The sequence below is a fragment of the Colletotrichum destructivum genome, chromosome 4, assembly GCF_034447905.1.
Source record: "Colletotrichum destructivum chromosome 4, complete sequence".
In the NCBI taxonomy this organism is placed as follows: Eukaryota; Fungi; Ascomycota; class Sordariomycetes; order Glomerellales; family Glomerellaceae; genus Colletotrichum; species Colletotrichum destructivum.
Window position 1 is genome coordinate 3,234,493 of NC_085899.1, and position 26,063 is coordinate 3,260,555.

Consider the following 26,063-nt stretch of genomic DNA (forward strand, 5'->3'; position numbering starts at 1 on the left):
ACATGAACTTGCATGCGGTTCGTTAGGCAGGACGGGCGGCGGAATCGGGGGTTCGTCCTTGACCAGGGATGGGATGGGTGGAGTGGATGGAAGTCCCATGGCTCCATGATGGCCCATGGGATGACGGGATGGAGGGGATAGGGTGCTGCTCCTGCTGCTCCTTGATGCCGTGGACAAGGGTGGAAGCGGGACGGGAGGACTCCGTACGCAAAGGGGGGAAGGCAGAATGCCAGAAGGGAAAGTGGAAAAAGGCCATTGCCAGGAATCAACTCCCATATCTGCTGACTGATCCGAATCTTGCCGCATCCAGCCATCCAGCCATACGTACAGAAGGGAGAGGAGGCACTGCTTCACTCGATTTGGATTTCTCGGTGGCAGGCCATGTCCCCATTGGCGCAGTGCTCCGAGTCGCCGAGGCGGTGCAGGGCCAGCGAAGCCAACAAGGCAGAAACAAACTCGTTTCCTGTCCGGTTGCCTTAATCCGAATTTTCAGCCTGGACGCCTTAATTCGATTGGTGTGCTGCGTGTACTGTCGCGTGTGTGTGTCTGAGAAAATGGTTCGCCGAAGTGGTTTGAGTACCCGAGAGACTGGTTCGCCCAACTCTGGCTCACAAGTAGATTGACACTGCGCGCGCTTTTGCATCTGCCACTATGCGTATTCGCAAACGGAGGAGGGGGGAAGACGAAGAGGAGCAGGAGGGGCGAAGCGCTCAATTGCGTGCGTGGCTGTCTGCTCGCTCCTCCAGAGGCTGTCTGCAGAGGATGTCTGCAGAGGACGAATCGCGAGTCGCGATCTGATCGAGACTCGAGAGACGGTATTTGGAGAGTCCGACGAGACTCGACGGGGTTCTGCTTGGCGCTGTGCGGTCCTTTCCTGCAGCCCCTTCCTCTCTGCCTCACTCGATGCGTTGCCTCAAACCTGTTCTTGCAAGTTGCACCTGCCCACGATCTCAGGGATCATCGCAAAATGCGTCGCATGGGTGGTTCTGCGGTCCGGAGCCAATGGCCTGCGACGATGCCGGCCGAGATGGTCTTGCAGCCTAGCAGAGGCCGCCGCAGGACGAGACCACCCACCCACCCCCTCTTCGACGGCGGAGGTCTTGGCCCCTCGTCGTGAGTCACTCCCCAGTACGTGTCTGGACCCCGCGACAGAACGCGCTTTGTTCGTGACGACGACGATGGTGATGGTGATGGGCGCTGGAGACCAAGGGCGTCGTGGTCCAGATCCCGATTCATGCTCTCTCTCAATGCAGGGTCCGGGGACGTCGTTTTCTGGCCGTTGGTAGGCGTGATCGCGCCCCTTGTATTGCGTTCCCCCGACACCGCCAATGAAGGAACCGCACTTGGATCGGTCACTTTTCCGACTCGGATGGGAGGAGCGTCGCGAGCCGCATTGCCATGGCGATCAGGCTACGAGTGGTGGTGATGGTGATGATGGTGACGGTGGATTGGATGTCATTGCGGATTGAGAGCTGCTGCGGACTAAACTACATACATACCTACATAGATACCTAGGTACCTCGGTACCTCCCCAATGTACGGTACCTACTTACCTTAGGAATAGGTGTGGGCACAGACTAAAAGACTCCGCCCCACAGGCCAACGCACCAGGCAGTCTCCCTGCAAGGTGAGTCTTGACAGGCCTGTCAAGTCCGACTTCCCGTCTACTCCAACTCAGGTTCGGACGATAACCACTGAGCGCCTTGCCATCTGCCTCGGACTATCTCGCTACCCAGGTACTTTGAAGTAAGGAAGGAGAAAAAAAAAAAGGTCTGCATGAGTCCAGGGCCTCATTCAACACTCCCTCCGTCCACATCTGCGAGGGCCAGACACCACGCGCACCTAACTCACTGGAGGCGGCCGGCATATATCCGTAATCCGAGCACGAGAAAGAAAGAAAAAGAAAAGGAGAAAAGAAAGAAAAAAAACATAAAAAGCAACGAAAAAATGGATTACACAACGCAGTTGTTCCCTTTCCGCTGGAGACTCAGGCATTCATCATAGTCTCCAATTCTTTAGGGCTGGCAGGGTCCATTTCCCATGCTTGCAGAATCGAGACAGAGTACTTGCATTCCTCAGCTCGAAACCCGCAAGGCCATTCGGAGCGCATCGTGACTAAACCTCTCTCGCGTACACTCCGCACCCTTGGCGTTGCCGCCGCTGACCAGGGGAAGGAAGGATGAAAGCTGCATGGGCATGGGCATTATGGCGTAATTTATACACTTTGGACTTTGGCAAGAAAAAAAACCCACCACCCATACCCCGTCCGCACATCCAAGAAGGCAGGTGCCAGCCATGGTTCGTCTCACGATGGCTACTACACCTATAGATCCGCGAACCGCGTCTGGATGGAAGACAAACCTTGGCCAGTCATCGTCTCCCAGGTATCGAAAGTGGGTCGGCCCTGGCTATCTATGTCGCCGGCGAGCAAGCGTGCCCTCAGACTGCAGCCCTGAGTTGACGCAGACACCCCCGGCCCCAAGCCAGCGGCCGACCATCTCCGGTCCAAGCCCGCGAAGGATCCTCCGCGTCCGTCGGCGCACGCCCTATAGCGCGCGGACGTCCCTTCCGCCATTAATTTGCACCACAGTCGCCTCTAGAAGCTGCCAGAAGCATCAATGAAGAAGAGGGAAACCCTCCTCCCGCTACGGAAAGTGTACACTAGATACCCGTGGGACAGCATGTGCCAGCAAGTCCGAAGAGCTAGGGCCCGGGCGCAGCTCCACTTCCGCCGGCTCGGCATTCGCCCACCCATCTTGTCCATCACCCAGGAACTTCCTCACCAGTGATATCACTTCCAGTCTGGACTTGATCCATCTTGATTGTAGCGGCGGTCCCTGAAAACCCTCAGGCCTAGGATGGAAATCCCACACCCAGTCCTTGGGTGTTTAGCCTCTTTTGCGAGCCTGGTTTACCGCAACTTTGCACCTGGCACTCGCGTGGGCGCAGTGGGGTGCAATGCAAACAGAGGGGCGAGAAAAGGTGTAAGTTGATTTGTTAGAAGGGGAAAGAAAGAACGGCCCTCTGACGGACCACCCTGACAGTGCTTGTCCGCCTCTACCTAGGTACCTTAGGTACAGAAGCACGAGGATGGTGGGTACGTACCACAGACACCGCCGCCCCCAGTGGGAAAACTGTTGGATGGTCTGCAACAGCGTTTGTTGCATTCCTATTCATTGTTCCAAACCACATAAGAATGTAGAATAATAATAGAACTAAAACTAGGAGACAGGTGACGGGAAAAGGGTTCGTTACAAAGCCAACCCCAATCGAGCCACGACATCGCCATCCCGAGAGGCAACCAAGCCTGACCCAGACCACGTCGCCGCGCGGCAACAGTGTAATGCACCCAATAACGGTAGGTAGGTAAAGGGGGAGGGGGGCCTAGATCGCGAGCCATATCGGTGAAGACAAGACGTCGAGATGCCGCAGTCCTCAGCCGCGGACCGTTTTGGATGCTCGTCTCACGCACTTTCAATAATAGTCTACCTCCTCCTTTCGACATGCATAACAACCTCTCGAAATCCGGTTCTGAGGTGCGGCTGAGTCTGCATCTGTTTGTCCGGTGCCTTGATCCTTCGCCAGGGGTTGAAGAGGGCAGGAGAGGGTCGCTCACCTCGGTGTCAGCACTCTGGTCGAGGTGTGAGACTGAGATACCTCTTTCGACGCTGCAGGTTCGCATTGAGGGTCCCGAGGGGAGGATTGTGAAATCGTCACCTGACGAGCTGCATCTCCCGCCCCTGCTGGTTTTCTCCCCCCCCCCCCCCCCCCCCCCCCCCCCCCTTTTTTTTAAAAAAAAAAAAACCCAAATCCTTCCTTAGATACCGGTATTGCGCCGACGTGAGTTCGCGCAAACGATAGCATGAACATGAGGGAGGGGGAAAAGTATTGCGCGTTCGCGCGCTCGCGCACTAGCGCGCCTGCGAGGGTTGCCTCTGGTTCTGGGCCAAGGAGCTGCCCGCATGCAGCCTTATGCTGCACACCATCACGGCGGGGCTTGGCTGTGGTGTCAGGGGTGCTCGAATATTTGCTAGGGAAGTCTCTCTCGAAGAGAACATAATAGACGCGCCAGCGCTCGTCTTATCATATTTGGCAATTTGTCAATCTGGGATCATCGGTCTGCCAGTAAGTGGAGAGTACATTGAAGGGGGGAAGGGGATCAACAGCGGGATGGCGTCATGGGGTTGTTCATGTCTCGGTTCGGGAACACCTGACTACGACGTCCGGTGCCGACCTCGAGTCGCTTTCCCAACAGCATTAACCCGGCAAAGTTGTTCTGTTCCATTGGCAATGTATTCGCCGCCACCCTCACTCGATGCCAGGTATCCCCAATACCAATATCCATTTAGTCGCTTGAATCCTGAGGCAGGTTACTAGGGATAAATAGACAAAAGTATCGGAAGCTTGGCTGACACCACTTCGAGCACTTGGTGAGCCAATACAATATGTATGAAGTGAAATAAAAGCAGGTTTGCAACGTTGAAACTGCTGCAGTCGGCGATATATCTAGAATTGTTCTACAGGAAAGGACGAGCGGCGTAAACATCCTTCGTCTTCGAGCCCTGCCATCAAAGACACATGCACCATCGTATAGAGTTCGTGTTACGCAGAAGGAGCCGAAGCAATGGCGGTAATGTACAAAAGAAAGAAAGGCCGTCGCAGGCGAAGGGCAGACGTTGATGCCTCATCCGACGACTCATCAGAGGACCTGCGCGCCCTTGCCGATAAGCCTCCGATGAAGCCCAGTAAGCCAAAGTCTATCTGCAAATTCGAAAGCGAATGAAAACGAAGCCTGCAAATTTCCAACCAATACCTATAACAAACCGGACTGTCAGAAATGTGCTCTATTCACATAAGCAGGGGAGACGAAACAAGAATAGACAAGAATATAAACTTACCCAAGGAACTTGGTCAAACAAATGCCCAGCCAGACATCCTTCCTGTCAAAGACAGCAGTAGCCCCTCAACGGTGTCTTCAGCCAATGCGCCCAGGTCTGTAATATAAACAACGAAACGTATATCCTCCCTTACCTCGCCCCATCAGTCGCATCGGATGAAGCCGTGACGACGGAGAACCCGCTCGTACAGCCGGATCTTCACCTCCTGGTCCGCAATGAAGCACCTCTGCGCCTCGAGGTCCCGCCGTAGCCTCTTGTTGTGATCGTCCACAGCGTCAAACTTCCGCTCCCACGCGAGCGCCAGCCGCTTCAGCTCCTCGATGCGCTCCAACAGGCCGTGCTGCGCGTGGCGCGAGAGCTCCCTCACGCGCGCCAACAGCCCGTCCCGTTCCTTCTCGACCTTGGACAGCTTGTGTTTCAGCCGCTCGTTTTCGCGAAGGTACTTGGCCGCGTTGTCGCTCGAGCTGTCGATGGAGCAGCGCAATGATGCAATCTCTTCGCGCAGGAGCTGGTTCTCGGCCTGCAGTGCCGTGACGAGGCCGCTGAGGCGCTGACCCTCGTTGTTGGAGGCTTGGAGGTTGCACTTGAGCGAGTAGTTCTCGCGGGCGAGACCGTCGTTGACCTCGCGGAGCTTGCGCTCGCGCTCGACAAGGTCATTCCACTCCTCTCGGGTAACGTGTGCGCAGTCATCACGGCAGCAGCGGTGAGGTGGCGGCGGCGACGGAGACGGCGGCTGAGGGTCATGGTGGTGGTGGTGGCGACGGTCGTAGTGATGAGAGCGGGAGCGCTTCAGCGAGACGAACTGGTATCGGCCGTCCGGAGAGGTCTCGAGGTACCACCGGCGGGTGGCCATGCGATCGTTGCCGCGACGATGCGGAGGGGGCTTGCTCAACGGGATGCCCAGCGTGGTCTCGGGGGTGACAAGACTGCGAGTTGCGGTCTAATACACGTTGGCTAAAGGGCCCTTGGATGCGGATCAAGAGCTTTCGGAAATGAGTGCTCAACCTAAGTCTGACGGCAATAGGAAAGACGGCAGGCGGTAGGCAGAGGACGAAGAGGAATCAGCGCCTTGATATGGGTATCTGGAGCAAAGGCAGCAGCAGACCACACGGAACAGTGTGATATGCAGGTGATCAGGGCAGGAGACTGAGGGTCTGAGAACGGACGAGGATTGGTGAGACGACTGCATGACGGAACGGGAACGGGTAAGGCTTGATCTTTTAAGGGTCCTCCTGTCAGAGAAAGGCAGTGCCCTGACATAGGACTGGAACCAGAGTTCTGGAAAGCTATCGTCACTAGACTGGACCTCCTAAGGACGGCGTACAGAAGGGCTGCAAGTCATCGGAGGTGGTGTGCAAGGAGGAAGAGGCAACTAGACCACGAGGCACAAGCGCGTGGGCGGGAGAGGCATGGGCGCCGGTTCGGTGGCTGATGCGCCCGTCGAGGGGTGGAACTGGGCGGGAAGAAGGTTGGATGCGAACTGGTCTCCAAAGAAGAGGAAGGGTTTGCGTTGGATGAAGACGCCGTTCTCCAGGCGAGACCACCCGACGATGAGGTTGTCGGGTGCCAGGTCGCTGACCTAGGTGAGACTGAGCCGGGCTCAGGAGGTGATGGCGGCAGTCATGTAGACGGCCTCACAAGTTGTGCGTGGTGAGACTCGGGTGGTCGGTTGGTCGGGGGCGCATGAGTGGCATGTCTCACGCGCGAAGGGGGGGTCATTCGGGGCCGGTTCCTGGGATGAGCCTCGACGAGCCATGACCGGTTTTGGCCCGCCAAAGGGGACGAACGTCTCTAGGCAGGCATGAAACGGAAGAATGGCGAAATAGTCAGGGCTTCGTGCGATTTAGCAAGCGTTTACCGGAGCGTCCGCATCCATGGTTCGAAAACGCAAGCGCGTTCTTCATGGGCCATGGCGCAAGCCAAGTTTTGGTGGATGATGGTTAGCGGAGAGATGCGATGCGATGCATTGCTGTAGTTGGAGAATTGGAGACCCTACCTTACCTACCTGCATAGACGGCGGACGCCCTCAACACGTGGCGGCGCTTTGCGATAAGAACTAAGGTACGCGATAAGGACGGGATAAAAGGGTGGGGTCCCATAGAGCAAAGCACAGTGCCCCGACACACCTTTATTGCGTGTAACTTGGCGACTGTCCAACTGTACGGCCCCTGTCAATCATCGCGGCTGCGCTTGGGCTGCCTCTACGATGTACATCCACATCCACATCCACATCCCACGCCTGTCAGCTGTCAAATGCGGTACGTACCTGTGCTTCTCATTTCAACCGTCAACCACTTCACTCACTTTGATTCCACGCTCCTCTGCACCTCCACCATCGTCACCCTGCATCAACTACGAGTAACCGTCAGCACAGCCCCGATGAGGCTGCCACGCAGAAACTGCCCGTGGGGTCAGGCACACCCGAATCCAGACATAGCCTGGCCCTTAACTCCTCTAGAATTGTACACTTTGCAATCCGGCCCTGCCCTCTTTCACCGCGTCTTTCGGTCGTCCCGCGTTGCCTGATCTAAACAGGATGTCGTTTCTACGACGAGGAAGCCTCCCTGGGCTTGGAGGTCACCGCCGCCGCTTGACGAAGTGGTCAGGTGCCGGCGCCGTTGTCCACGACGCCAGGCCTCGAGAGTAGCCTCTCTCTCTCCGTCGAACTCTGCTGCCTGACGACGAGGATCTGCTATTTTGGTGGTAAGTATGTGGTGGCAAACTCACCTGGGATGGGAAGCCGTTCGTGGGGGCCGTTGAAGGCTGAAGACGGTCGACCTGAGCACGGCCACGTCTGGAACCCTGCGCAGACGAAGCTGTTGTCTTTGCTGCCTTTCCAAGGGCCAACAACACTGGAGCCGACCCGAGCCCCCGCCGTACAGGAGGCCAGAGGACTTGTCGTTCATTTCACACTTATTTACGCTGGTTTTCAACCGGAGCCCGAGACCTACGTTTGTGCTGTGTAAGCGGCCTCAGTCTGGCGCACGATGGCCTTGGCCACATGTAAGTCGAATAATACCTATCCCCAATTTCTTCTACATTGGACTCTGGGTGTCGAGACGACAGGCGTGGGACATTTTCGGTCAATTACCGCTGCTCAACCAACTGGCCTTCGAGGTTGCGCGGACCCAGTTAGCTCCAGTCCCTTTGGAGCAAAGCGTTTCTACACATGGAGGTTTCCCAAACGCTGGCACGAGTGGTCCTTCCGTAGCACGATCTAGGAGTGTACTTGTGCATCACGGAGAAAGCATGCGTCGTGGCAATGTCAGTATCTTACCAGAGAAGCTGCCCCGTTGTAGCGACTTGTTGCAGTATCGGCTCTGTCTGGATCCGGTGCCGTAACATTGCCGCCCCTGGATAACTTGTCGCGGAGGCTGAAATGGCCGAATCTTGTTCCAAATCACATGCACATGCCTCCGCGGCGTTTGGTTCTTGGCGAAAGAGCGTATATTAGCCATGTCAGACTCCTAGTCCATTTGGCTTCTTCCCGAAAAACGACGAAGCTGATGGACACTTGTTGATTACAATACCTGCATCGTTGCTCGTGCTAGGTGTTCACTGCTCAATCTCAATTTCACTTGGAGGTCACTTGCCCTCTCCCAAGAGTCCCCCTTGTTCAAGATTGAAGTCTCATCTGCCTCGGCTTGACCCCCCCCCCCTCTAGACAGCATCATCACACAGAGAAGGCGCGAGAAACCCAAAAAGCTCGAGCCGAAAGCCGCAACCTCCATTGTTATTCACCCAAACGATCTCCATTTCTCTGATCTAGGTAGGCCTACCCAAGATTAAACGAGTGACACGAAAGCAAGAACAACCTCCCCGTCCCCCCTGGCGACGACGACTCCGTCTACTCTCCTCTATCTCTGCCGACTGGTACTTGTGCTAGTAGCCTACTTCCTCTGGCCGCCCTGTCCATCCTGCTGCTGCTGTCCGCCGGCGTTGGCGTTGCGGTCGGCCGCGCCCTGGGCTCTGGCCGCGAAGCCGCCGGACGACATGTCCTTGCCGCCCTGGGCCTGGTTGTTTGAGGTTTCATGTTAGCTAACCATCTTCCCAAGGCTTTAGGGACAGGAGGGGGACGGGAGGGGGCGGTAATGGACGAACCTGGGTGCTCTGGATGCGAGACTTGTCGGCCTGAGTCATCTTTCCGGACATCTTGACGGTTTGCCGGGTGGGTGGATGTTTTCTAAGGTCGGTTGTTGGTAGAAGGATTGGTTTCTTGCAGTGTTGAGTGATCTGAAGCTTGAGGGTTGGCTGAGTGTCCGCGTGTGTATGTGTGATGAAGGGGATCAGACCGATGGGGGAGGGGGAAAGAAGCCGGCTTTATATCATCATCTCGACTGCCTCAATCACACCCCATCACACACGACCATACACACAGGAACCCTCCCCCCTATCCCAGGCCACAACACTACGAAGGTTCGCGGCCCCTCACCGCGTGCGGCCGGCATATTCATCTCACCCGTCCTCCCGCATAAGCTTCCCGCCCAAGCAATACCTACCCACATGGATGCTTTCCCACCAAAACCTGTGAGGGGGGGAAACCCAACAATGTCTGCGGCAACACGCCATGCCCGTCCCCGCCAAACGGTGTCAATGGCACATGCGTACGTATGTCCGCGTCTCCCTCTTGCCAAACCGGCGGCTGTCGACATCTTGGGACCGCAGCTTCATTCCTCTCCACGCACTCTATCTGACATCATCCGTCACAAGCACGCAGTCGGTGAGGAGAGTTGTGTTTCCCAGGCTTCGAAATCGTGTATCATTCGCGTGGTCTTCCGCTCTGCATGAAGCGCCTGCTTGTTTGTTTGCGTGTGTATGTGTGTGTGTTTGTGTGTGCTGGGTAATAAGAGAATTTCAATAGCACACACTGGCCAAAGACCGCGACCCCTTCCCCATGCAATGCAAATGCGCCCACCAAGACCTATCCTCCCATCATTTTGGCGCCCCCTCTCTTTGTCCTCCGCTGGCACAATCTTGTTGGTTTGGTGATCTATTGGGCATGATCAAATGGGTAAACCAAACACGTTTGATGCAGTGCTGGTATGCCAATTGCAGCCAGACTACCCGCAGTGGAAACGCGCCCAACCAAACGACATGTGCCTCTTGTTCTTTGTCTTTGTTTTTCTCCTCTCTGCTCCGTTGCGCTTCTGGGGGAATAAAACAAAGCGAAACTAAACTCCGCGGCAGGTGGCTTGTATGTTTTCATGCTCCTTATGTGTTATGACGACCCAAAACTCAGCTCTCGGCGGCAGCCTTGAGCTCCTCGTCGACCTGAGCCCTGACAGCCTCACGAACCTTCTGCCAGTCGTTGGCGATCTCGGTTACCCTCCTCTCCTTCTCCTCCAGGCCGACGAACTCGGAGGGCAGGACCTTCTCCTGGAAGTTGAATCCGGGCTCTTCCTTGAGAGCCAGGTCGACCGCACCAGCAAATTTGGCCGGGTGAGCCGTCGAGAGCGAGATGTGCGGCACGTCGGCTCCGGCGCGGCTGATGGATCGCTCTGAGGCGGACACACCAATGGCAGAGTGGGGGTCCAGGACGTATCCGATCTTGTTGTAGTAACCCTTGATGGTCTCAACGGTCTGAGAGTCGCTGACGCGCTCGCTCTCGAAATCACGACGAGCAGAGTTGAGAACGTCCTGGTAGACCGGGCCAAAGCCGCCCTTGGTCTTGAGGTCCTTGAGCCAAGCTGAGACCTCCTGGCCGGCCTGCCTCTTGTTCCACTCATCGTCCATGCCAGCGCTGGAGGCGAATTCGTAGGCCAGGAACCACAGCAGACGCTCAAAGTTACTTGAGACGAGAATGTCCATGGCCGGGCTGAGTGTTTCCTTGACACCGTCCTCGTGCGCCTTGACACCATCCTGGGCGAGGCCACCGGTGGCCTCAGAGGGAGGAGCGGGCTGTTTCTCGTACTTGCCCGTCGTCCAGAAGCGGTGCAGGATATCGTTCTCGTTGGTCGCGATGACGAGCTTGTCGACGGGGAGACCCATGCGGAAGGCGAAGTAGCCGGCGAGGATGTCGCCAAAGTTACCCGTTGGCACGACGAAGCGGACCTTGTCGCCAAGCTTGAAGGAATCAGAGGACTTGGCGAGGGAGAAGTAGGAGTGGAAGTAGTAAACGATCTGGGCAAGGATGCGGGCCCAGTTGATGGAGTTGACCGCGCCGAGGTTGTGGGTCGAGTTGATATCGGGGTCGGCGAACAGGGCCTTGACGATGTCCTAGATGGTGATTGGGGTTAGGAGACGACGTTGAGAAATGCATTTCTGTCTCGGCGCGCGGCTTACTTGGCAATCGTCAAAGGTGCCGGTAACGGCAAGGTTGTGGACATTGTTGTCCAGGACGGTAGTCATTTGGGCCTCCTGGATGGGGCTCACGCGGCCCTTGGGGTGGAGGATGAAGACGGAGACATCCTTCTTGCCTCGCAGGCCGTAGATGGCGGCGGAGCCGGTGTCGCCGCTCGTGGCACCGACGACGGTCAAATGATGCCTGTCTGCAAGACGGGTTAGTTCGACACGATGAGTAGGGAGGGGCCAGAACCCTCGCAGGTGCGGGCTGGGTTGGCTTGCTCGCGGCATAGTGCATACATACCCGTTCCAGTCTTGCCCTCGTTCTTGCGCACGAGGAAGTATTCAAACAGGTTGCCGAGGAACTGCAGGGCGACGTCCTTGAAGGCAAAGGTTGGGCCGTGGAATAGCTCGAGGAGGTGGAGATTGTCGTGGAGGTGACGAAGCGGGGTGGTCTCGGGAGCTCTGAAGGTGGAGTAACTTCGGTCGATGATGCCCTTGAGGTCGGCGGAGGGGATCTCAGAGGGGGAGATGTACAGAGACAGGATCTTGTGGGCCAAGTCAGGGAAGGACAGGTCCTTCCAGGACTGCCAATCGTCGACTTGGGGGATGTGCTCGGGGATGAACAGGCCGCCGTCAGTAGCGAGGCCCTTGAGAACGACCTCCTCGAAGGAGAACTGGGGATGCGATCAGCATTTGCGGCTCAAAGATTCGAGGATATCCATCTGTCTGGTGGCACCACGTGCGGAGGAGGCGGCGACGACGGGATAGGATGAAAGATAGACACATTCGGGAGGGGGGGAATCATACGCCGCTGTCTTCTCCGCGAGTGCTCAGATAGCGCTGCGACGGGGTATGGGTGGTGTCGACGGGTGCCGGGGCGGCGGCGGCGGCGGCAGCATTTGCGCCGGTTTCGCCATTGGTGGTACCGTTGGTGGCCATGATGATGTCTCTTGCGCAATTAGGGGAGGGGAAGAGGGGGCCAAAAAAGAGGCAAGGAGGGGGGCGAATGAAGCAAAGAACGGAGCAACGAGGAGCGAGGAAGATGCGCGAGACCTCGTCTCTTTTTGCAAAGGTGCAAGAGGAAGGAAGGTCGTAGCAAAAAGAGGAAGGCGGCGGGTTTGTGAGTAACACACGATCGATCGGAATGGGAAGGGGAAAAGAAGAAGGAGAAAATAAAATAAAAACAAAAAACCCAAACCGAGTCACACCAAAAAGCACGTCAAGAGGCCGAAAGTCGGTCTTGTTGAGATGGGTCGGGGTTTGAGTAGTAGGTAGGTAGGTACCTTACAACAGGTACTGCCCCCGCCAATCACCCCTCCAATTGTCCCAGTTAACCCCTCAGACGATGCAAAATTTGCCCCGCACTCAGGACACTCGCTGATCACCTTGGATAACTACTGGCGGCGGTACCTACCCAGGTAGTCGGCCACACCCACTTTGCCGAACAGAGTATCCCAACTGGGTTAGTCGGCACCGCCGCTCTTGCTCACCGTCCTCGCCAGTGTCCACTGTGGTTTACCTACATACCTAAGACTTACACCACCTCCGCCCCCTTCGACAGGACGCACACCAACTGTCCTTGAAGTCAGCGTAAAGAGGGAATTGCTAATTCCACTGCCCGTAAGACGTCCACAGATAAGGTGCCACAAAATTACCAATGTACTTTGCGTTTCTGCAACGACGTTGATCCTCGCATCAACACGGATGTACAGAGCAACATCTCAGACTGTGCTTTCCTTCAAGCAAAATGATTTCTGAACGAAGGTTGTCGCAGCAGACATTCACCTATAGCTCAAGAGTGTTGGGACGTCTCGGGGCTTGCGCTCCTCTGCCCTCAACTATCTCCTGCATCACCTTTGCCGCTGCCTCCATGATCAGCTGGTGCTCATGGACGAGCATCCTCTGCTTCAACTCTTCCAGCTCCTCCCCCTTCCACTCAATCTCCTTGACCACGATAGGAGATCCCCTATCCGCCTCATTAATCACCTAGTGGGCCATGACACCCATTCGCGTTATACGGCCAGCCTTGAGCTCTCTTCGAAAGCTCACTCGATCGCCATAGCTCCATCAAACTCCCCTGTGCAGGTTGTGTTGTAGTGCGGGGTGGAAGTTGATTATCCGCACCCCTGCCCTTTCGATAGATGCATTCTAGGAAAGCACTCGAGAAGGCATACATCCAACCAGCGAGAATAATCAACTCAGGTTTTTCCTTTCCTGCTGATAGAACTCTCGCGGCCCATGCAGAGTCATACTTGTGACGGCTTTCTGCCACTTTGTATTCGTCTGTTTTCCCATTCCGCAAAAACCCGTTACTGATTGAGTTGAGGTAGTCCCAAGGAATGCCTGGCCGTGAATTTAGTTACATGCTGTATACTTGCACAGGGGATAGCCCCTACAAGCTTCATCCGCTCCAACGATTGCGTGTGCATTTCTCCGATTCGTGATGAGGGAGATGATGCGACTATTTGGAAGCCGACTCGTAGATATAGCAACTGTGAGAGCTTGGAAGTTGGAGCTGAAGCCAGAGACCTTGACCAGGATCCGGCATGGCGAGTCTTCCAACCCGGTCGTTTTGGAGAATGTGACGATGAAATGGGATGCAGTTCAAACAGGTACGTATACATGAGTCACTGCTTCAGGTGCAACAGCTTCCATCTCTTGGAAGGTTTTCCCACCCCCAGAGAGCGTCACGTGTCATGCGATGGATGGATTTCATATAGATTAAATAGAGAAAAAAAAGTCAGGTTAGAGCGGCTACACCTCATGCCCGCACACATAAGGGGTTGAGGGGCCATCCGTCATGAGAAGTACTCCCTTTCTTGAAAGAGATGGAATTGCTCTTGGGAGCTGTGTTACATCGATTTTCTCCCAACCACGTGCTGCGACCCCAATCCTCATTTTTCAGCTCGTCATGTCTTCAGTATAGACCACGGTGCTCCCAAGTATCCAATGCCATCAGGGACACACCACACTTGTCCACACTCCATGCAGCATACAACAGGCAACATGCATTAGCGCTCCGCTGACAGCGAATGTCTACCCCTCCATTTACCCCTCCATCACCCTCTCGCCCTCGTTGGAATCAATATCGACACGATGCACCTGACCTGACTCTATTCGGAGGCTACTGCATGTGGCTGATGCTGCCTTCAGCTGCCCTGGACCGTTGCACCATGTTGTCAAATTTCACTCAACTAAGCATCGGCGCTAGCTGCTACTGCATGTCAAATCCGTAGCCAATGATTATCACGCTATCCATCTTCATTTGTTATTGTCGTGCTGGGTATCTTGAAATAGAAAGAAAACAAGAAAGAAAACAAGAAAAAAAAGACGGGAAAAGCAAAGCATTTCGTCTCCGGTATCTGCTCCAGAAACTCCAACGCTTATGCCGCTCCAATCATCGAGATCTGTCACTTTCTGAGCGACTTCAGAAGCGGCGCGATCCTCGATTTCTTGCTGAGCCCAACTCGGTATATCGGTTTTCCTGCCGAAGACGCGGGCGCCATCGAGCTCTTCTTTCCATCAGCTTTCCCCAACACCTGCTCCGTCTTGCTCTCGCCTTTGCCGATGAGCGCACAATTAGCCGCCGCTTTCTGCTCTGTTGCCGCGCTTTGTGGATCCGGTCCGCCGGAACCGGGCTTGGAATCTACATTGGGTGTCACGGGCTGCAGCACTAGATCCTCGCCCCTCACTTGGGAGCCATCGGTCGTTGGCGACGTCCCTGCCACACCTGCTGTCGTGGAACCTGGCTTTTGGCCGCCTTTTTTGCCCCTGCCGCGTTTGACTGGCTCGCGTGCCTGCATGCCCTTCGTGGGCGTCTCGTCCATTTCGGCGTCCATGTGCTTGCTAGTGTGGGAGCTTTCCACCTCTGCTGGGGACTGTTCATCCGCTCCCTGCCTCCCGCTTGCTATCGCGCTCTTATCCGCCTTTCTTGGTCGACCACGCTTCTTCTTGGTATGCAGTGTAGCTGCTCCTGCAGCTCCCGCTTCCACCCCTGCAGATTCCTTAGCGATATCATCGGATTCAGTGGCTTGTGGCGGGACCGGTGCCTCGATGGCGACGGTGGAGGCGACCGCGGCCACCTCTGATTTCCTCGGACGTCCCCTCTTCTTCGCCTTCGGCGGGCTGGCCAACGCGGACTCCCCGGTGGGACTCTGCGCGGCTGCGCCCATGTCAGGCGCGGGAACATTGGTCTCTTCTCGGTGCTCCGTCTGATCCTGCCAGCAACCATCGCCAGCCCCTTTTCGGCTGGTGCGAGGCCTATATGTTTCGCAATGGAATCCAGTGCCGTCTGAATCCCAGCTGGCATTAGCCTGATGGGTTTCTACCGTTTTGTACGCTTTGTCGTCCACTCTGCCCCTCTTCCGGCGAGCTGGGGCTGCAGCTATAATATCGGGGGATGACGGAATCTCCACGGTCGCCCCTAGATCCAGTGCTACTTTGGAAGTCTCTTGTGTCCGTTCCGGAACTGTATCTAGGGCCGTGTGGTCCGCAAAAGTCGCCAGTGGCCGACCAACCACACGTGTCTGGCTCGGCGTAGAATATGCTATTGTTGTCGCCCCACTCGAACGAGCCGTAGCTGGCAGGGCAGGAAATGGCTGAGTCGGTACAGGGGCTTGATCCTCCTGAGACGGGTCAACCGAGTGGTACTTGTACTCCTGTCGTTGACTTGCGCTCAGGGTCTGGGGGGGCTCGATGCACAGAGAGATGGGCTTCTGGCCTGATACTAGGTCTCTGAACGAGGGCACATCGGCAACATCGAGGGGCACCACCATGTCGACGTCATCTTCGGCCGGTAACGACGATTCGGGGTTCCCAAGCCTCCATCGTTTGGTTTCGTGGACGGAGCCAGCATTCGTCCTTGTGGCCGGTGTGGCATCAAAAGGCTGCGTCGAGCCCTGAGAAGGCATTACAGTGGCCAACGGTGAAGTAGCCTCCATCTTGTCTCCTCGTTTCCTCTTCTTGTTGCTGCAGGGGGTCCTGACTTTTGAAGAAGTAGGAAAAACAGATGCCGCTTGGTCGCTCGCAGGGCTGCTGGGAACATCCCACATATCTCTCGGCGTCGCATTGTTACTCCTGCCCGGTGTAATAACCTGCGTAAGATCTACGACCACTCTGGTCTTCTCGGCCTTCTTTGCACGGTGGGAGCCCATCACAGGATCGGGAATAGAGGGGAGCGACGACGACGACGTCGTCGTCGTCGTCGTCGTTGTCGTCGAGTCTTTTTTTGTCTGTGGCTTCGCGGGAGCTGCAAGGGAACTGGGGTCGTCGGACGTGGATGATCGATCGTGATTCGATAGTGCCTCGTTAGCAGCCGCGCGCTGTTGTTCCGCGTAAATCGCTTGGAAGAACTTGGGGTCGGTTGAACCGGTTGCGACACTCGTGGAGTCAGAGGAATGATCCCCACTGGGTATCTTGGAAGTAGGAGGTTTCATCGGACTATCGTCTCCCAGATCAAAGTCGTCGTCCGAGTCATCCGAGTCAGCTATGACCCGGGGCGGCGCCATTGTCGCGAGGTGGCGAAGGAACCGCGAGGTGGAGTGGTTCGAGGCATGCAAACCTGGCTTGGGGGGCGAATCGATACGTAACGGCACGTATTACTAGGTAGTAAACATCCATACTACAGGTGGCTTTGACGCGACTCGGGATTGATTATTTACGCGCTGTCACATGTACCATCACGTGACTCCGATGCAAATTGCTTAGGTAGGCGAGATCCTTTGTTTATAATCCCACTTATCCTGTTGAGTCGGAGCCGGCACAGCAGGTTAGTCGCCGAACGATCGGCTCCGGATCGAGCGCCGTCAATGTCTTTTATTTTACACAACTCTGTTTCAGGATGATTGGCTTTGAAGTACCATCTGGGACGATTCCACCTATCCATTCGAATTACTCGATCTCTTCTATCCTAGGTCGTTTGGTGTTGACAGACGAGAATGACCGATCTTGGTCGATGGTCAAGCCCTCTAATCTGCCGATGCCTGGCTCCATGGCTGAACTTCCCAAAGACATCATCGATGAAAGCTGCCAGGCCTCCAAGCTTTCAATAACATCTCGGGCATGCTGCTGCACCAAGCCGTCATTGTCTGTAACGGCAACGTATTTTAGGGTCCTCGTGATGTCCTCCCGACTCTGATCTGTCAATCCAAAACCGAGCCTCCGTCCTGACTGTTTCGCGGCATCGAGCGCCTTGACGAATCCCAGAACAACCAAGATGGCTGCGCGACGAATGATACCCTTCTCGATTTCCCGTTCCAACGCAAGAACATTGATGCAGAGATCCACGGCGATTGAGACTAGATCAGGCCCAATACCGGCGATGTTTGTCTCGAGGCCAGTAGAGAAAACGGATAAGGCGGATGCTCGCATGCGGACGTCCTCGCTGCCCCTTTTGCTTTCCCAGCCTTCGACGATTTGAGTCAGTATTTCATTCTTGGCTTGCTCCTCCTCGGTCAGGTCGTCACCGAGGTCAGGAACGTCTCCTCCCCACGCATCTTCTGCCTGTTTCTTCTTCATGTCCTGGAGCCGTTGCTCACGAGCCTGTCTGGCTTCTGTTTTTGGTCGGTGCCCCCGCCTTCCAGCAATTGACAACAACGTCTCGGAGATACGCTTTGCGACATCGCCGGCGAATGTCTCCCCGAGGCGCTCGATCACTTGAACTAAAGCCTCTCCAAACCGTAAGCGCACGTCCGTCGATGATGTCTCCTTCGCATCCAAATAGTGTTCGAGAAGTTCTTGCGTGGTTGCTTTGGGATGTTTGTTGGCCAGTTGTGTGAAGAGCTTCACGACGCGAAGATTAATGAAATCTTCGCCGTCTTGAAGCAGAGACGAAAGGAGAACTAGGGTAGCCTGCACATCCAAAACAGTGCTGTTGGAGGCCACTAGGCCAGAAATCAGGTTGAGGCCTTCCGAGCGGATAGGTGGAGGATTGTCTGCCTGCGTAATATATTCCAAGGCAAGTTTGTACGTCCTCCTTTCCTCGATCTGCCTATTGGTCGGCACAAAGGCATCTTCTTCTGCAGGATCGATCGCTTCGCGATATCGAAGTAGGAGCTGAAGATTCTTTGCTGTTGGAGACACCTCTGGTCGCCCTGCTTGGCTAAGAAACTTTAGCGACGCTTCAAGATTTTGCAAAACCTCAGCTTTGAGGTTGGACCTTTTGAAATTCGGGGCCGTGATGACCAGGTTGAGCAAGCTCAAGGCCACCGCGATGATGTCATCCGGCTGGTCCCGGAGGCCGCTGGGGTCTAGAATTTGACAAGCAAGCTCATAGACTTGCGTGACGCGGCTGACTAACTTGTCTGGAATCTGTTCCAGCATTTTCTGCAGTACTGCAATCTCCAAAAGTTGTGTGATTTCATTGCCAGATTGGTCGTCTTCTGGCCGAAGTAGTACCTCCGTCTTTCCTGCCGAGGTGGTCGACTGAAGCCACCGGGCAAGGAGTTCCAAGAAGAAGGAAGATATCTCCTCTGGCGTGCAGCTAGCTGTCATGAGTCGTATGAGAGCCTCGGAGCGAATCTGTATTTCGTTCCAGTCCAATTCTGGTAACTGAGGCCCTTGGCCGAGGGGGGTGGCAGATATTTGGAGGCAACCGTCGGAAGTTGTCTGGTACCGCCATCGGGGCGTTGCCATCAACTCCCCTTCGTAAAGTAGGTTCTCGATAACCAAGTGTAGCTTAGACACCGAGACGCTCAATTTGAGAAAGGTGTGCAGCAATGACCTTGCTGGTTTTGAGTAGCGCTCCTCAGTTTTCTGGTCCCCCCTGCTCTGACATGATATCGCCCACAACTGAGGAAGGACCGGGTCGAGCATTCTTTTTGTTTGTGCTGGGTAAGGTGTGGAGTTGATCAACGAAGACATGCGCCGAAGCGTTGCGAAGAGGTCGTCCGCCGTGGTGAGGACAGCCTTGTCACTCAGGTCCACAACGTCGTGTTCCCCTGGGCCATCGCGGGCTGTAACACCGGTGCCTTTTCGGGAAGGGTTCAGACTGTGCAATAAAGGCTCGACGAAAACGTTCCAGCCGGGGGATCCTAATCTCACATTAGCATGGCGACTAGTACAACAGGGGCGGTATTGTTACCAGGTGCGCCGAACTGTCTTCTCCCCAACACCCCAAACATGATTATCTGTGCCGCAGCTATACTAAGCTCAGCACCTTCGTTCCCATCCAACAGCACGATCAGCTGGGGCGCAACTTTGGAGAACCAGTCTTCAGGCGATATGGACGCAGGGGGTGAGGTGAGGATGCGAGTAACCACGGCCATGGCTTCCTGAGTGATGTTGGCGCCCCTTTTCTGGGGAGTGGCTGCCTCGGATGCTTTCAGAGTGCTGCTTGGATGCACAGAGAATATGAACTCCATGGTCCCTCGAACACCGTCAGGCCGAAGAGGAATCAGGGTCAAGATCTTCATCAACTCGGGCCGCAGCCATGTCGGTGCAACATTTGGCTTGACCAATGCATTCAAGACAGGAAGCAAGTTCCAGGATCCGTTCCTAGATTCCTTGTTGTCAGAATGTTCTGCGTGCCATCTCTCCAAGTCGCATCTACATACTCGTTGATGAGATGCTGGAACTCTCTTTGAGCGGCTTCTCTTGAGGCAACGTCGGTCGCAGGATCGAATGCCCTTTTTCCAGCGTCAAGAACATCACCCGCTAGCTTTGACTGGCGGTCTCTTCCAGGTGTATCCGTTTCCATTGCAGCGACAATGTGATGTTCAACTCATGAAGAACCACATCAATCTTAGTAATTGAATCCTAAGATGACGGAGACATAGAGTGCGGGCGGGTGCGGGACACAGTGTTAGAAGCAGATTTAAACACGTTGCACACCACATTGGTCAGCTAGCACGTGCCAACGCGCCCTACCGCCTCACAGTCCCGTCTCGGGGCGCCGCAACGCGTCTCATTCCTTCCTGCTCTTTCCAGCGCGCGGCGCGCGCCGAGACCAGACCTCTCTCCTCACCACACCTTGTTTTACTCCAGGTGCTCTCACCAGCACCTCCGTTGAGTGTGCCAGCTTGACGCATTTTCGACCGCCGGAATCATCGCTTGATACCCAACACTTTCCAGAAGCCATTTCGAGATACGACGTCGAAGACCAGCTGTGGATGCCCATGTCGCAATCGAAAGGAAGCTCTCTCGCCAACGCCGGCTCAACCGCGCACGACACCTCCCCTTCAGTTCTCCGACTCTCGTTTTCCGCAAGGAATGTCTATCGCAGACCTCTCGGCATGGACTGACAATCCACGATACGTCGCATCCGAGCCTGTATCAGGACCTCGTGCTTGCCGCGGTTGGAGTTATCGTGGTCCATGGTTGTCTATTCCAGACAATGCAGTCCAGCTGAGAGAACGGGTTTCGGAACTTAACCCTAAGCAGCCCTTTGGTTCAAGTTTTGCGTCCGCAGTCGTCGAACCTGTCTTTTAAACCCGCCCGGTCAACCGGTGACAAGATCGCCGCTGAAAAGTGGCCAGCCTCTCCGGGGGGCCGCGGTGGGTGGACTGGCAGGAAAGACATTCCAGTCACCGTTTGGTGCGCGAAAGGGGGTTTCTATGAGTCGTTTGGGTAAGAGCCTCTGGTCTGAGGCCGCTCGTCAGGACCTATCCGCTGGAACTAGTACTCTGGCCAAGAGTAGGTCGCTTGGAGAAGACGGCAGATGTGGCTTGCAGGGTCGAGCTGGCAATGAACCTGCTTTCAGGGTTTTCGCCGTGCCCGCTTCTTGGGATCGGCTCCGTGTCGATTGGTGTGGTGGGATGAGCTCAGCGTTGGCCACAAACAGTCAGAATCGAAGTTTCAGTACGCAATTCGCCTCGGACCCGCCTTGCTAGTCGCACCACGGTGTTGCGAGGATTCCCAGGCCTACAGACAGAAACTTATCGATCTGACAACTCCAGCTACGCTCAGCTCTTGGTTCTCACCTCCCTAATGCACAACCCCGGACTTGCCCAGCATGCCCAGCAAACAAGAGTTGCCAGCATCGGATTCTGCAGCCAGTCGGCTCTTCTCCAAGCCACACCGCGGCACCTGCCACCGGTGTGACATGCCCGCATGTGATCTGGTCAGGCGCATCAACCTCCACTCGTGGGTCCTGTCCCACGATACAGGAAGACGCCAAATCCTTGTTGTTCTCCTTGGGGATCAACTTCTGCCCGATGGTCTTCCGGAAACGGGGCCAGGATGACAGCGCGGTTTTTTATGGATGTCTTTTGTCCGCGCGGAATGCCCTCCATTGCGAATCGTCGCCGGAGAGAGGAAACAAAAACCAGTTCATGGAGGTCGTGCGACACAGACAGAGAGAGCTTCCCCGATTGCCTCGGACTACACGGACTGGGATTCCCGTCGCCGAACTTGGGAAGGCTGTGTATATGATGGCTGTGGCTCGTGAGCAGAGGCATGCGCGGCGACCGCGCAAAGCCTCGAGTTGGTGGCTTCTGGATGGCTGATCAGGTCCCAAGCGATACCGGGACCCATCTCGTGTTGGAGTCAAAGTTTTGTGCTTGTCCGGGATCGCCGAGGGCATGGGCTGCTAGCCTGTCTCCGCCGCTCGAGGTTCGCGCGCTTGTTGGATCAAAAGGACAGGCCTTGGGAAGGTAGTCCTGGTTGCCGTCTCTCCAGCAATGGCGAGATGGCAACCCCCTGCGGTTGGGGATAAGTCACGCCTGATTCCCGACCATGTATGATGCAGGTGCTAACTCGTTTTTTAGGACCATGAAAACATTTCGATTGGTGTTTTTGGAGGCGAAATGAAAAAAAAAGACATCCCACGCAATGTCCATACAGTAGTTTAATGAATCCACAGAACCTCGGCACAGTCGCACGGCACTCAAACGTCAGGTGGCGTAAGCCCCGGTCTAGAACACGGCGCAGGATGTCTGTTTTCCAGAATATGCTTTGGTGCTCACGGACAATCCTTGAAACTGTCACACTTCGTAAAATAGCGTGGAAGAACTACATAGTAAAGTTACTTGGAGCATCCCACCACTTCTTAGAAAAATGCTCGGGAACAGGGGCAGAGGGGGGGAGGGGAGGTGGTCGGGCCCCCACTCAGAGAAGCTTGATTTGCTTTCCCACTGCCGATCTGAAACCCACCAATGCTTGAATCCCTGTCTTAGCTCCCAGCCCCTTGACGTCACTCAATTTGGGTACTTTGGTGTCTGGAGCGGTCGCCCAGAACAGGGTTACTCACGGCAACACAACAGTCAGCAAACAAATAAGGAGAGACAACGCTTTTTTCTACTTCCCTCTTTCTCCCGCACGTTGAGAGCCCGTCAGGCGTGAATTCTGTAGTCCCGGATTCCCTTTTGATCAAATCTGGCTTGGTGCCTCGACTGTCGCAAGTCTCACGTCACGTTTGCCGACGGCCATTGTCGTATCGATCATCCTCCGTCTTGCTGGTATTCTTCTTACGACTTCGCCGAGGGAAATCTACAGCTCGAATCGCCATGGCCTTGCTCCGCGCCTCCCTACTGCCACTGGCACTTCTGCAGGCTGTTCTGGCTGCTCCAGCCGACCCTGCCCACCCCATGATCACGCATGCGCCTACGCCCGTGAAGCGATCCCCAGATATCACTGATGACATCGGCAGCTATGTCAACAGCGTCATTGGAGGGCTCGGAAGCGGCGTATCCTCCTTCGTCGCATCCGGTATCCCCCAGTACTTTCAGGGCTTCCCGACCGGCACACAGGTACTTCAATCTCTCGGTATCAACGACGGCGACCTTGCTGCACAACCCACTCAGGTCTTGAACATTCCGTGAGTGTGAAAATGATAACCCTCCATGGCGAATGGCTCTTCTGACTTGCGCTGCGCAGGGCTTACGGTAACTGGACCGACGAGGGCTGGAACGTCCGCGTTCACGGTAACGTTTTCAAGCAGCCCAACATTAGCCAGTCCAAGGTCGACGACTTAGCCAATGTCTTCCTCATCGACGTCGACGTTGCAGATTTGCCCGCCGACCAACAAGCCCAGGCACGCAATGTGACCAAATCCATTTTCGTCGTTCAACAAGATGAGCAGAACGTTACCATGAACTTCGTCAACGATGTTTCGGTACGGCCTGGTGCAAGCGGAGGAGCCATCAATGCGCGTGGTGGAGCCCAGACAATCAACATGCCTTACTTGACCACAGATCAGGGCGACTTCGACGCGTTTGTAAAGCTGAGAAACACAACGGGGTCAAACGGGGGGCACTTGCTGCCGGGAAACGCCACGGAATCGATCCAAACCCTCAACATGTACGCGAACGGCACTAAGACGGGCAACGCGACCGCATACCTCGTGCCTCCGCAAGGCCTGACGATCTTGTCCGACATCGACGACATCCTGCGTGTGACGAAGATCTACATACCCAAGGAAGGTCTTCTCAACTCCTTCGCTCGTCCGTTCACGCCGTGGATGAATATGCCCGAGATTTACGCCAACTGGTCTGCATCCATCCCGGACTTCCACTTCCACTACTTGACCACCACGCCTGAACAAGTTACCCGGAATTACATGGAGTTCATCTACAAGACGTACCCCCTAGGCAGCTTCGACACACGCCCGCTTAACTTCTCTGATGTCCAGGCGACGCTGTCAATCCGAAGGTTCCTGCTCGACAAAATTTTCCAGACCTTCCCCCAGCGCAAGTTCATTCTTGTGGCTGATACCACGAACTCGGACGTCATGAAGGCATATCCCGCGATGTACAAAGACTACCCGGGCCAAGTACAGTGCATTCTGCTGCGCAACACCAGTGCTACCGACTCGGGCAATCTGTTCCCCTACAATACAGAGGGGTTCAAGGATATCCCCCAGAGCAACTACATGTTTTTCACTGTACCGGACGACCTGACCAACCTGGACATTGCCGGCGGTCAATGCTACAACGCTACCATCCCGCAGAATGTTACTTTCAAGACGCAGGGGTTGCCATTTGGATGGGGCAACGCAGCCGGGTCACTTTCGCCGCCCGCCACGTGGGCAATGGCCGTTGGTCTGTTTGCCATGGGAATGGTGGCTTCGCTGTAATGCAGACAGGACTTTAGTGAGGACTTTAGTGATGTGCTATGGATTTGGCGGTAGCAGCAATTAGTTTTTTTTTTTCACGATCATGGAAATAGCCTTACATGCACACGAACTTCCTTTACGGCAAGGGCAGACATGGTATGGGGGGGGGTTCTGGCATGAACCCTTTACAGTGCAGGGTATCTCGCGATGTGGCCACGGGCCAAACCGTTATCGAGCTTACCTACCCTTGATGAGTTGTGACCACATGTATGGCCGTTTTGATTGGATGACTACGTGCGCCTCTTTTCAGTTTTGATGTTCATTGGGGTTTGGGTTTCATTGCCAAGCGTGGAGGATTCATCTGGGGTACTCTAGTAAAACATAATACCGGCCCGATGAAAACCGACTCGGAGGCCGGGTAGGGAAGAGAGCGGGGTCGTACTTTCGGAGCACCTTTTCCGAGCGCCAGCGCCAGCGCCGCCGCCCGCGCCACGACGTCAGACTGCAGATATTAGCGGCCTTGTCTGAGTCAGCCACGAGGAATACGAATGTGGATTGGTTGTAGAGGAGTGAGTGGGAGCATAATGTGTAGCTGTGCAGCTTTGAAAGGGATGGCCTTGGCTACGTATCTAGGCGGGGGAAGGGGAGGCTGGCTCTTCAACGACAAAACGACTGAATTTTGTTTATTATGTTTATTTTTTCCCAAACTTTTCTTTTCTTATAGGACAGGCATCCGGAAGGGGTTGGCCCGTCGCCTGGGTACCATACGATGTATGCATCGGCCGGATAGATCCCCGCCAGCATTCATTCTAGCGGTCGGACGATCCAGACTCGACTGTTGCGCATGGGAAGCTCTGACTGATGTGGCGATTTCCTGGTTACGAGCCAACCGGGGGTGGGGGTGGCAGCCGAGCGAATGAACACCAAGAGACCGCACAACCGAGACGCGCGGGCCCGGGGTCCGGTCCCAACCCAGCCGTGTGTGGGTCCCAGTGCTCATACCGCCACTGTACACATATGTTCGCCCCCGGTCCACCACGTGGTCCCCATCGGCCCTGGAGCAAGTTTCCGTGGAGCAGACTACGTGAGCATGTGTGCTCCGGAAGCATCAGCCTGGCATACTTTCATCGATCGCCAGTTGGCCACGTACCTCAGTCACCGTAAGAGCAATCAATCTCCCTCTTCCGCTCTCAAAGCGACCCCAAACCAAAATGTTGATTTCATCGGCGATTCGAATCCCTGCCAGAAATTGAATCCCTGCAGAACGCCTCCTCCCGGCCCTTTGGCGTAGACTCGTAGCCGATACTCGCTTGTTTAGCCTCTTTTTGTGCCGAAGCGATGGACGCCCTGTGGGGGACATGAACAACGACCGAGGGAATCTACTGTTTGCGAAAACACGCCCATCTAGTGGGACGTCGCGTACCAAAACCTGCCCACCCGCGAATCCTACCGGGCTGTCATAGCCGGCATGTTCCTGTGGTACACGACATACGTCTGATGTGTTGAACATGGCTCTCTCGCTGGGTACATTGGCCGGTTCGGTATCGAACGTAGCAAGACCCTGCAAGATATCAAAATCGAGATCGAGCGTGGAGTAGCAATGCTAGAATTTGAGAGGCGTGGCGGTGCGAGGCACGTACCACTTGAATGACGGACCTGGGGTAGCGTCACTATGAGATTCCTATTGGCTGTCATGAAAGCGATGAAATGTAACCAGCGGGTCGGATGAAAATAATCAATCGACCGTGGCCCGATACTGCTGCTGTATTAGGCTGCATCTCAGGGACTAACTGTTGTATGCACCCCTTTCGCCATTATTCTCGTTCATATCGCAACACGGTCTCGACCTCGCCTTCCTCGGTGTAGTGTCCGCCACGTCCATTGCCTGCGCG

The 26,063-nt window shown here is 55.4% G+C and overlaps 10 protein-coding genes across 10 annotated transcripts; 2 read left to right on the plus strand and 8 right to left on the minus strand.

The window, feature by feature from the left end:
• Positions 1 to 251: 251 nt before the first annotated feature.
• CDEST_06903 (uncharacterized protein) lies at positions 252 to 2,149 on the minus strand. Its single transcript, XM_062923062.1, has one exon. The coding sequence runs from the start codon at positions 641 to 643 to the stop codon at positions 266 to 268; it is 378 nt and encodes a 125-aa protein (XP_062779113.1). The 5' UTR covers positions 644 to 2,149; the 3' UTR covers positions 252 to 265.
• On the minus strand, positions 958 to 2,204 carry CDEST_06904 (uncharacterized protein; the record flags this gene model as incomplete). The annotated part of the gene is made up of 3 exons (XM_062923063.1): positions 958 to 1,410; positions 1,609 to 1,643; positions 2,135 to 2,204. 3 exons carry the CDS (start codon positions 2,202 to 2,204, stop codon positions 958 to 960), a joined length of 558 nt encoding a protein of 185 aa, XP_062779114.1.
• A 2,288-nt stretch (positions 2,205 to 4,492) lies between these two features.
• CDEST_06905 (uncharacterized protein) lies at positions 4,493 to 6,204 on the minus strand. Its single transcript, XM_062923064.1, has 2 exons — positions 4,899 to 6,204; positions 4,493 to 4,813 (listed from the first exon to the last, which is right to left on the minus strand). Exon 1 carries the CDS (start codon positions 5,749 to 5,751, stop codon positions 5,041 to 5,043), a length of 711 nt encoding a protein of 236 aa, XP_062779115.1. The 5' UTR covers positions 5,752 to 6,204; the 3' UTR covers positions 4,493 to 4,813; positions 4,899 to 5,040.
• A 1-nt stretch (position 6,205) lies between these two features.
• Positions 6,206 to 6,921, minus strand: CDEST_06906 (uncharacterized protein). The gene is made up of 2 exons (XM_062923065.1): positions 6,537 to 6,921; positions 6,206 to 6,472 (listed from the first exon to the last, which is right to left on the minus strand). Exons 1-2 carry the CDS (start codon positions 6,590 to 6,592, stop codon positions 6,271 to 6,273), a joined length of 258 nt encoding a protein of 85 aa, XP_062779116.1. The 5' UTR covers positions 6,593 to 6,921; the 3' UTR covers positions 6,206 to 6,270.
• A 176-nt stretch (positions 6,922 to 7,097) lies between these two features.
• On the plus strand, positions 7,098 to 8,386 carry CDEST_06907 (uncharacterized protein). The gene is made up of 2 exons (XM_062923066.1): positions 7,098 to 7,860; positions 7,907 to 8,386. The coding sequence occupies exons 1-2, from the start codon at positions 7,631 to 7,633 to the stop codon at positions 8,238 to 8,240; spliced, it is 564 nt and encodes a 187-aa protein (XP_062779117.1). The 5' UTR covers positions 7,098 to 7,630; the 3' UTR covers positions 8,241 to 8,386.
• Positions 8,387 to 9,369: 983 nt separating this feature from the next.
• Positions 9,370 to 12,375, minus strand: CDEST_06908 (Putative serine/threonine dehydratase, pyridoxal-phosphate-binding, threonine synthase). Its single transcript, XM_062923067.1, has 4 exons — positions 11,991 to 12,375; positions 11,485 to 11,857; positions 11,181 to 11,386; positions 9,370 to 11,114 (listed from the first exon to the last, which is right to left on the minus strand). Exons 1-4 carry the CDS (start codon positions 12,120 to 12,122, stop codon positions 10,134 to 10,136), a joined length of 1,692 nt encoding a protein of 563 aa, XP_062779118.1. The 5' UTR covers positions 12,123 to 12,375; the 3' UTR covers positions 9,370 to 10,133.
• A 786-nt stretch (positions 12,376 to 13,161) lies between these two features.
• On the minus strand, positions 13,162 to 13,948 carry CDEST_06909 (Putative formyl transferase; the record flags this gene model as incomplete). Its single annotated transcript, XM_062923068.1, has 3 exons — positions 13,162 to 13,526; positions 13,580 to 13,738; positions 13,942 to 13,948. 3 exons carry the CDS (start codon positions 13,946 to 13,948, stop codon positions 13,162 to 13,164), a joined length of 531 nt encoding a protein of 176 aa, XP_062779119.1.
• A 483-nt stretch (positions 13,949 to 14,431) lies between these two features.
• On the minus strand, positions 14,432 to 16,782 carry CDEST_06910 (Putative AT hook, DNA-binding protein). Its single transcript, XM_062923069.1, has one exon. It carries the CDS (start codon positions 16,688 to 16,690, stop codon positions 14,594 to 14,596), a length of 2,097 nt encoding a protein of 698 aa, XP_062779120.1. The 5' UTR covers positions 16,691 to 16,782; the 3' UTR covers positions 14,432 to 14,593.
• A 232-nt stretch (positions 16,783 to 17,014) lies between these two features.
• On the minus strand, positions 17,015 to 20,340 carry CDEST_06911 (Putative RNA polymerase II assembly factor Rtp1 domain 2). Its single transcript, XM_062923070.1, has 3 exons — positions 19,736 to 20,340; positions 19,264 to 19,676; positions 17,015 to 19,213 (listed from the first exon to the last, which is right to left on the minus strand). The coding sequence occupies exons 1-3, from the start codon at positions 19,876 to 19,878 to the stop codon at positions 17,073 to 17,075; spliced, it is 2,697 nt and encodes an 898-aa protein (XP_062779121.1). The 5' UTR covers positions 19,879 to 20,340; the 3' UTR covers positions 17,015 to 17,072.
• A 2,052-nt stretch (positions 20,341 to 22,392) lies between these two features.
• Positions 22,393 to 24,790, plus strand: CDEST_06912 (Putative phosphatidate phosphatase APP1, catalytic domain-containing protein). The gene is made up of 2 exons (XM_062923071.1): positions 22,393 to 22,935; positions 22,995 to 24,790. Exons 1-2 carry the CDS (start codon positions 22,625 to 22,627, stop codon positions 24,190 to 24,192), a joined length of 1,509 nt encoding a protein of 502 aa, XP_062779122.1. The 5' UTR covers positions 22,393 to 22,624; the 3' UTR covers positions 24,193 to 24,790.
• The last annotated feature ends 1,273 nt before the right edge of the window (positions 24,791 to 26,063 follow it).

What these genes read in the sequence shown, in the direction of transcription:
- CDEST_06908 (XM_062923067.1), bottom strand. Translation starts at nt 12,122, where the DNA reads ATGGCCACCAACGGTACCACCAATGGCGAAACCGGCGCAAATGCTGCC. An exon ending in CGAGGGCAAGACTGGAACGG is followed by an intron (nt 11,387 to 11,484) that starts GTATGTATGCAC and finishes CCCGTCTTGCAG; the next exon opens with ACAGGCATCATTTGACCGTC. An exon ending in GCACCTTTGACGATTGCCAA is followed by an intron (nt 11,115 to 11,180) that starts GTAAGCCGCGCG and finishes ATCACCATCTAG; the next exon opens with GACATCGTCAAGGCCCTGTT.
- CDEST_06911 (XM_062923070.1), bottom strand. Translation starts at nt 19,878, where the DNA reads ATGGAAACGGATACACCTGGAAGAGACCGCCAGTCAAAGCTAGCGGGT. An exon ending in TTCCAGCATCTCATCAACGA is followed by an intron (nt 19,677 to 19,735) that starts GTATGTAGATGC and finishes CAAGGAATCTAG; the next exon opens with GAACGGATCCTGGAACTTGC. An exon ending in AAGACAGTTCGGCGCACCTG is followed by an intron (nt 19,214 to 19,263) that starts GTAACAATACCG and finishes ATGTGAGATTAG; the next exon opens with GATCCCCCGGCTGGAACGTT.
- CDEST_06906 (XM_062923065.1), bottom strand. Translation starts at nt 6,592, where the DNA reads ATGCCACTCATGCGCCCCCGACCAACCGACCACCCGAGTCTCACCACG. An exon ending in AGTCTCACCACGCACAACTT is followed by an intron (nt 6,473 to 6,536) that starts GTGAGGCCGTCT and finishes CACCTAGGTCAG; the next exon opens with CGACCTGGCACCCGACAACC.
- CDEST_06912 (XM_062923071.1), top strand. Translation starts at nt 22,625, where the DNA reads ATGGCCTTGCTCCGCGCCTCCCTACTGCCACTGGCACTTCTGCAGGCT. An exon ending in ACTCAGGTCTTGAACATTCC is followed by an intron (nt 22,936 to 22,994) that starts GTGAGTGTGAAA and finishes TGCGCTGCGCAG; the next exon opens with GGCTTACGGTAACTGGACCG.
- CDEST_06907 (XM_062923066.1), top strand. Translation starts at nt 7,631, where the DNA reads ATGGGAAGCCGTTCGTGGGGGCCGTTGAAGGCTGAAGACGGTCGACCT. An exon ending in GAGACCTACGTTTGTGCTGT is followed by an intron (nt 7,861 to 7,906) that starts GTAAGCGGCCTC and finishes GCCACATGTAAG; the next exon opens with TCGAATAATACCTATCCCCA.
- CDEST_06910 (XM_062923069.1), bottom strand. Translation starts at nt 16,690, where the DNA reads ATGGCGCCGCCCCGGGTCATAGCTGACTCGGATGACTCGGACGACGAC.
- CDEST_06905 (XM_062923064.1), bottom strand. Translation starts at nt 5,751, where the DNA reads ATGGCCACCCGCCGGTGGTACCTCGAGACCTCTCCGGACGGCCGATAC.
- CDEST_06903 (XM_062923062.1), bottom strand. Translation starts at nt 643, where the DNA reads ATGCAAAAGCGCGCGCAGTGTCAATCTACTTGTGAGCCAGAGTTGGGC.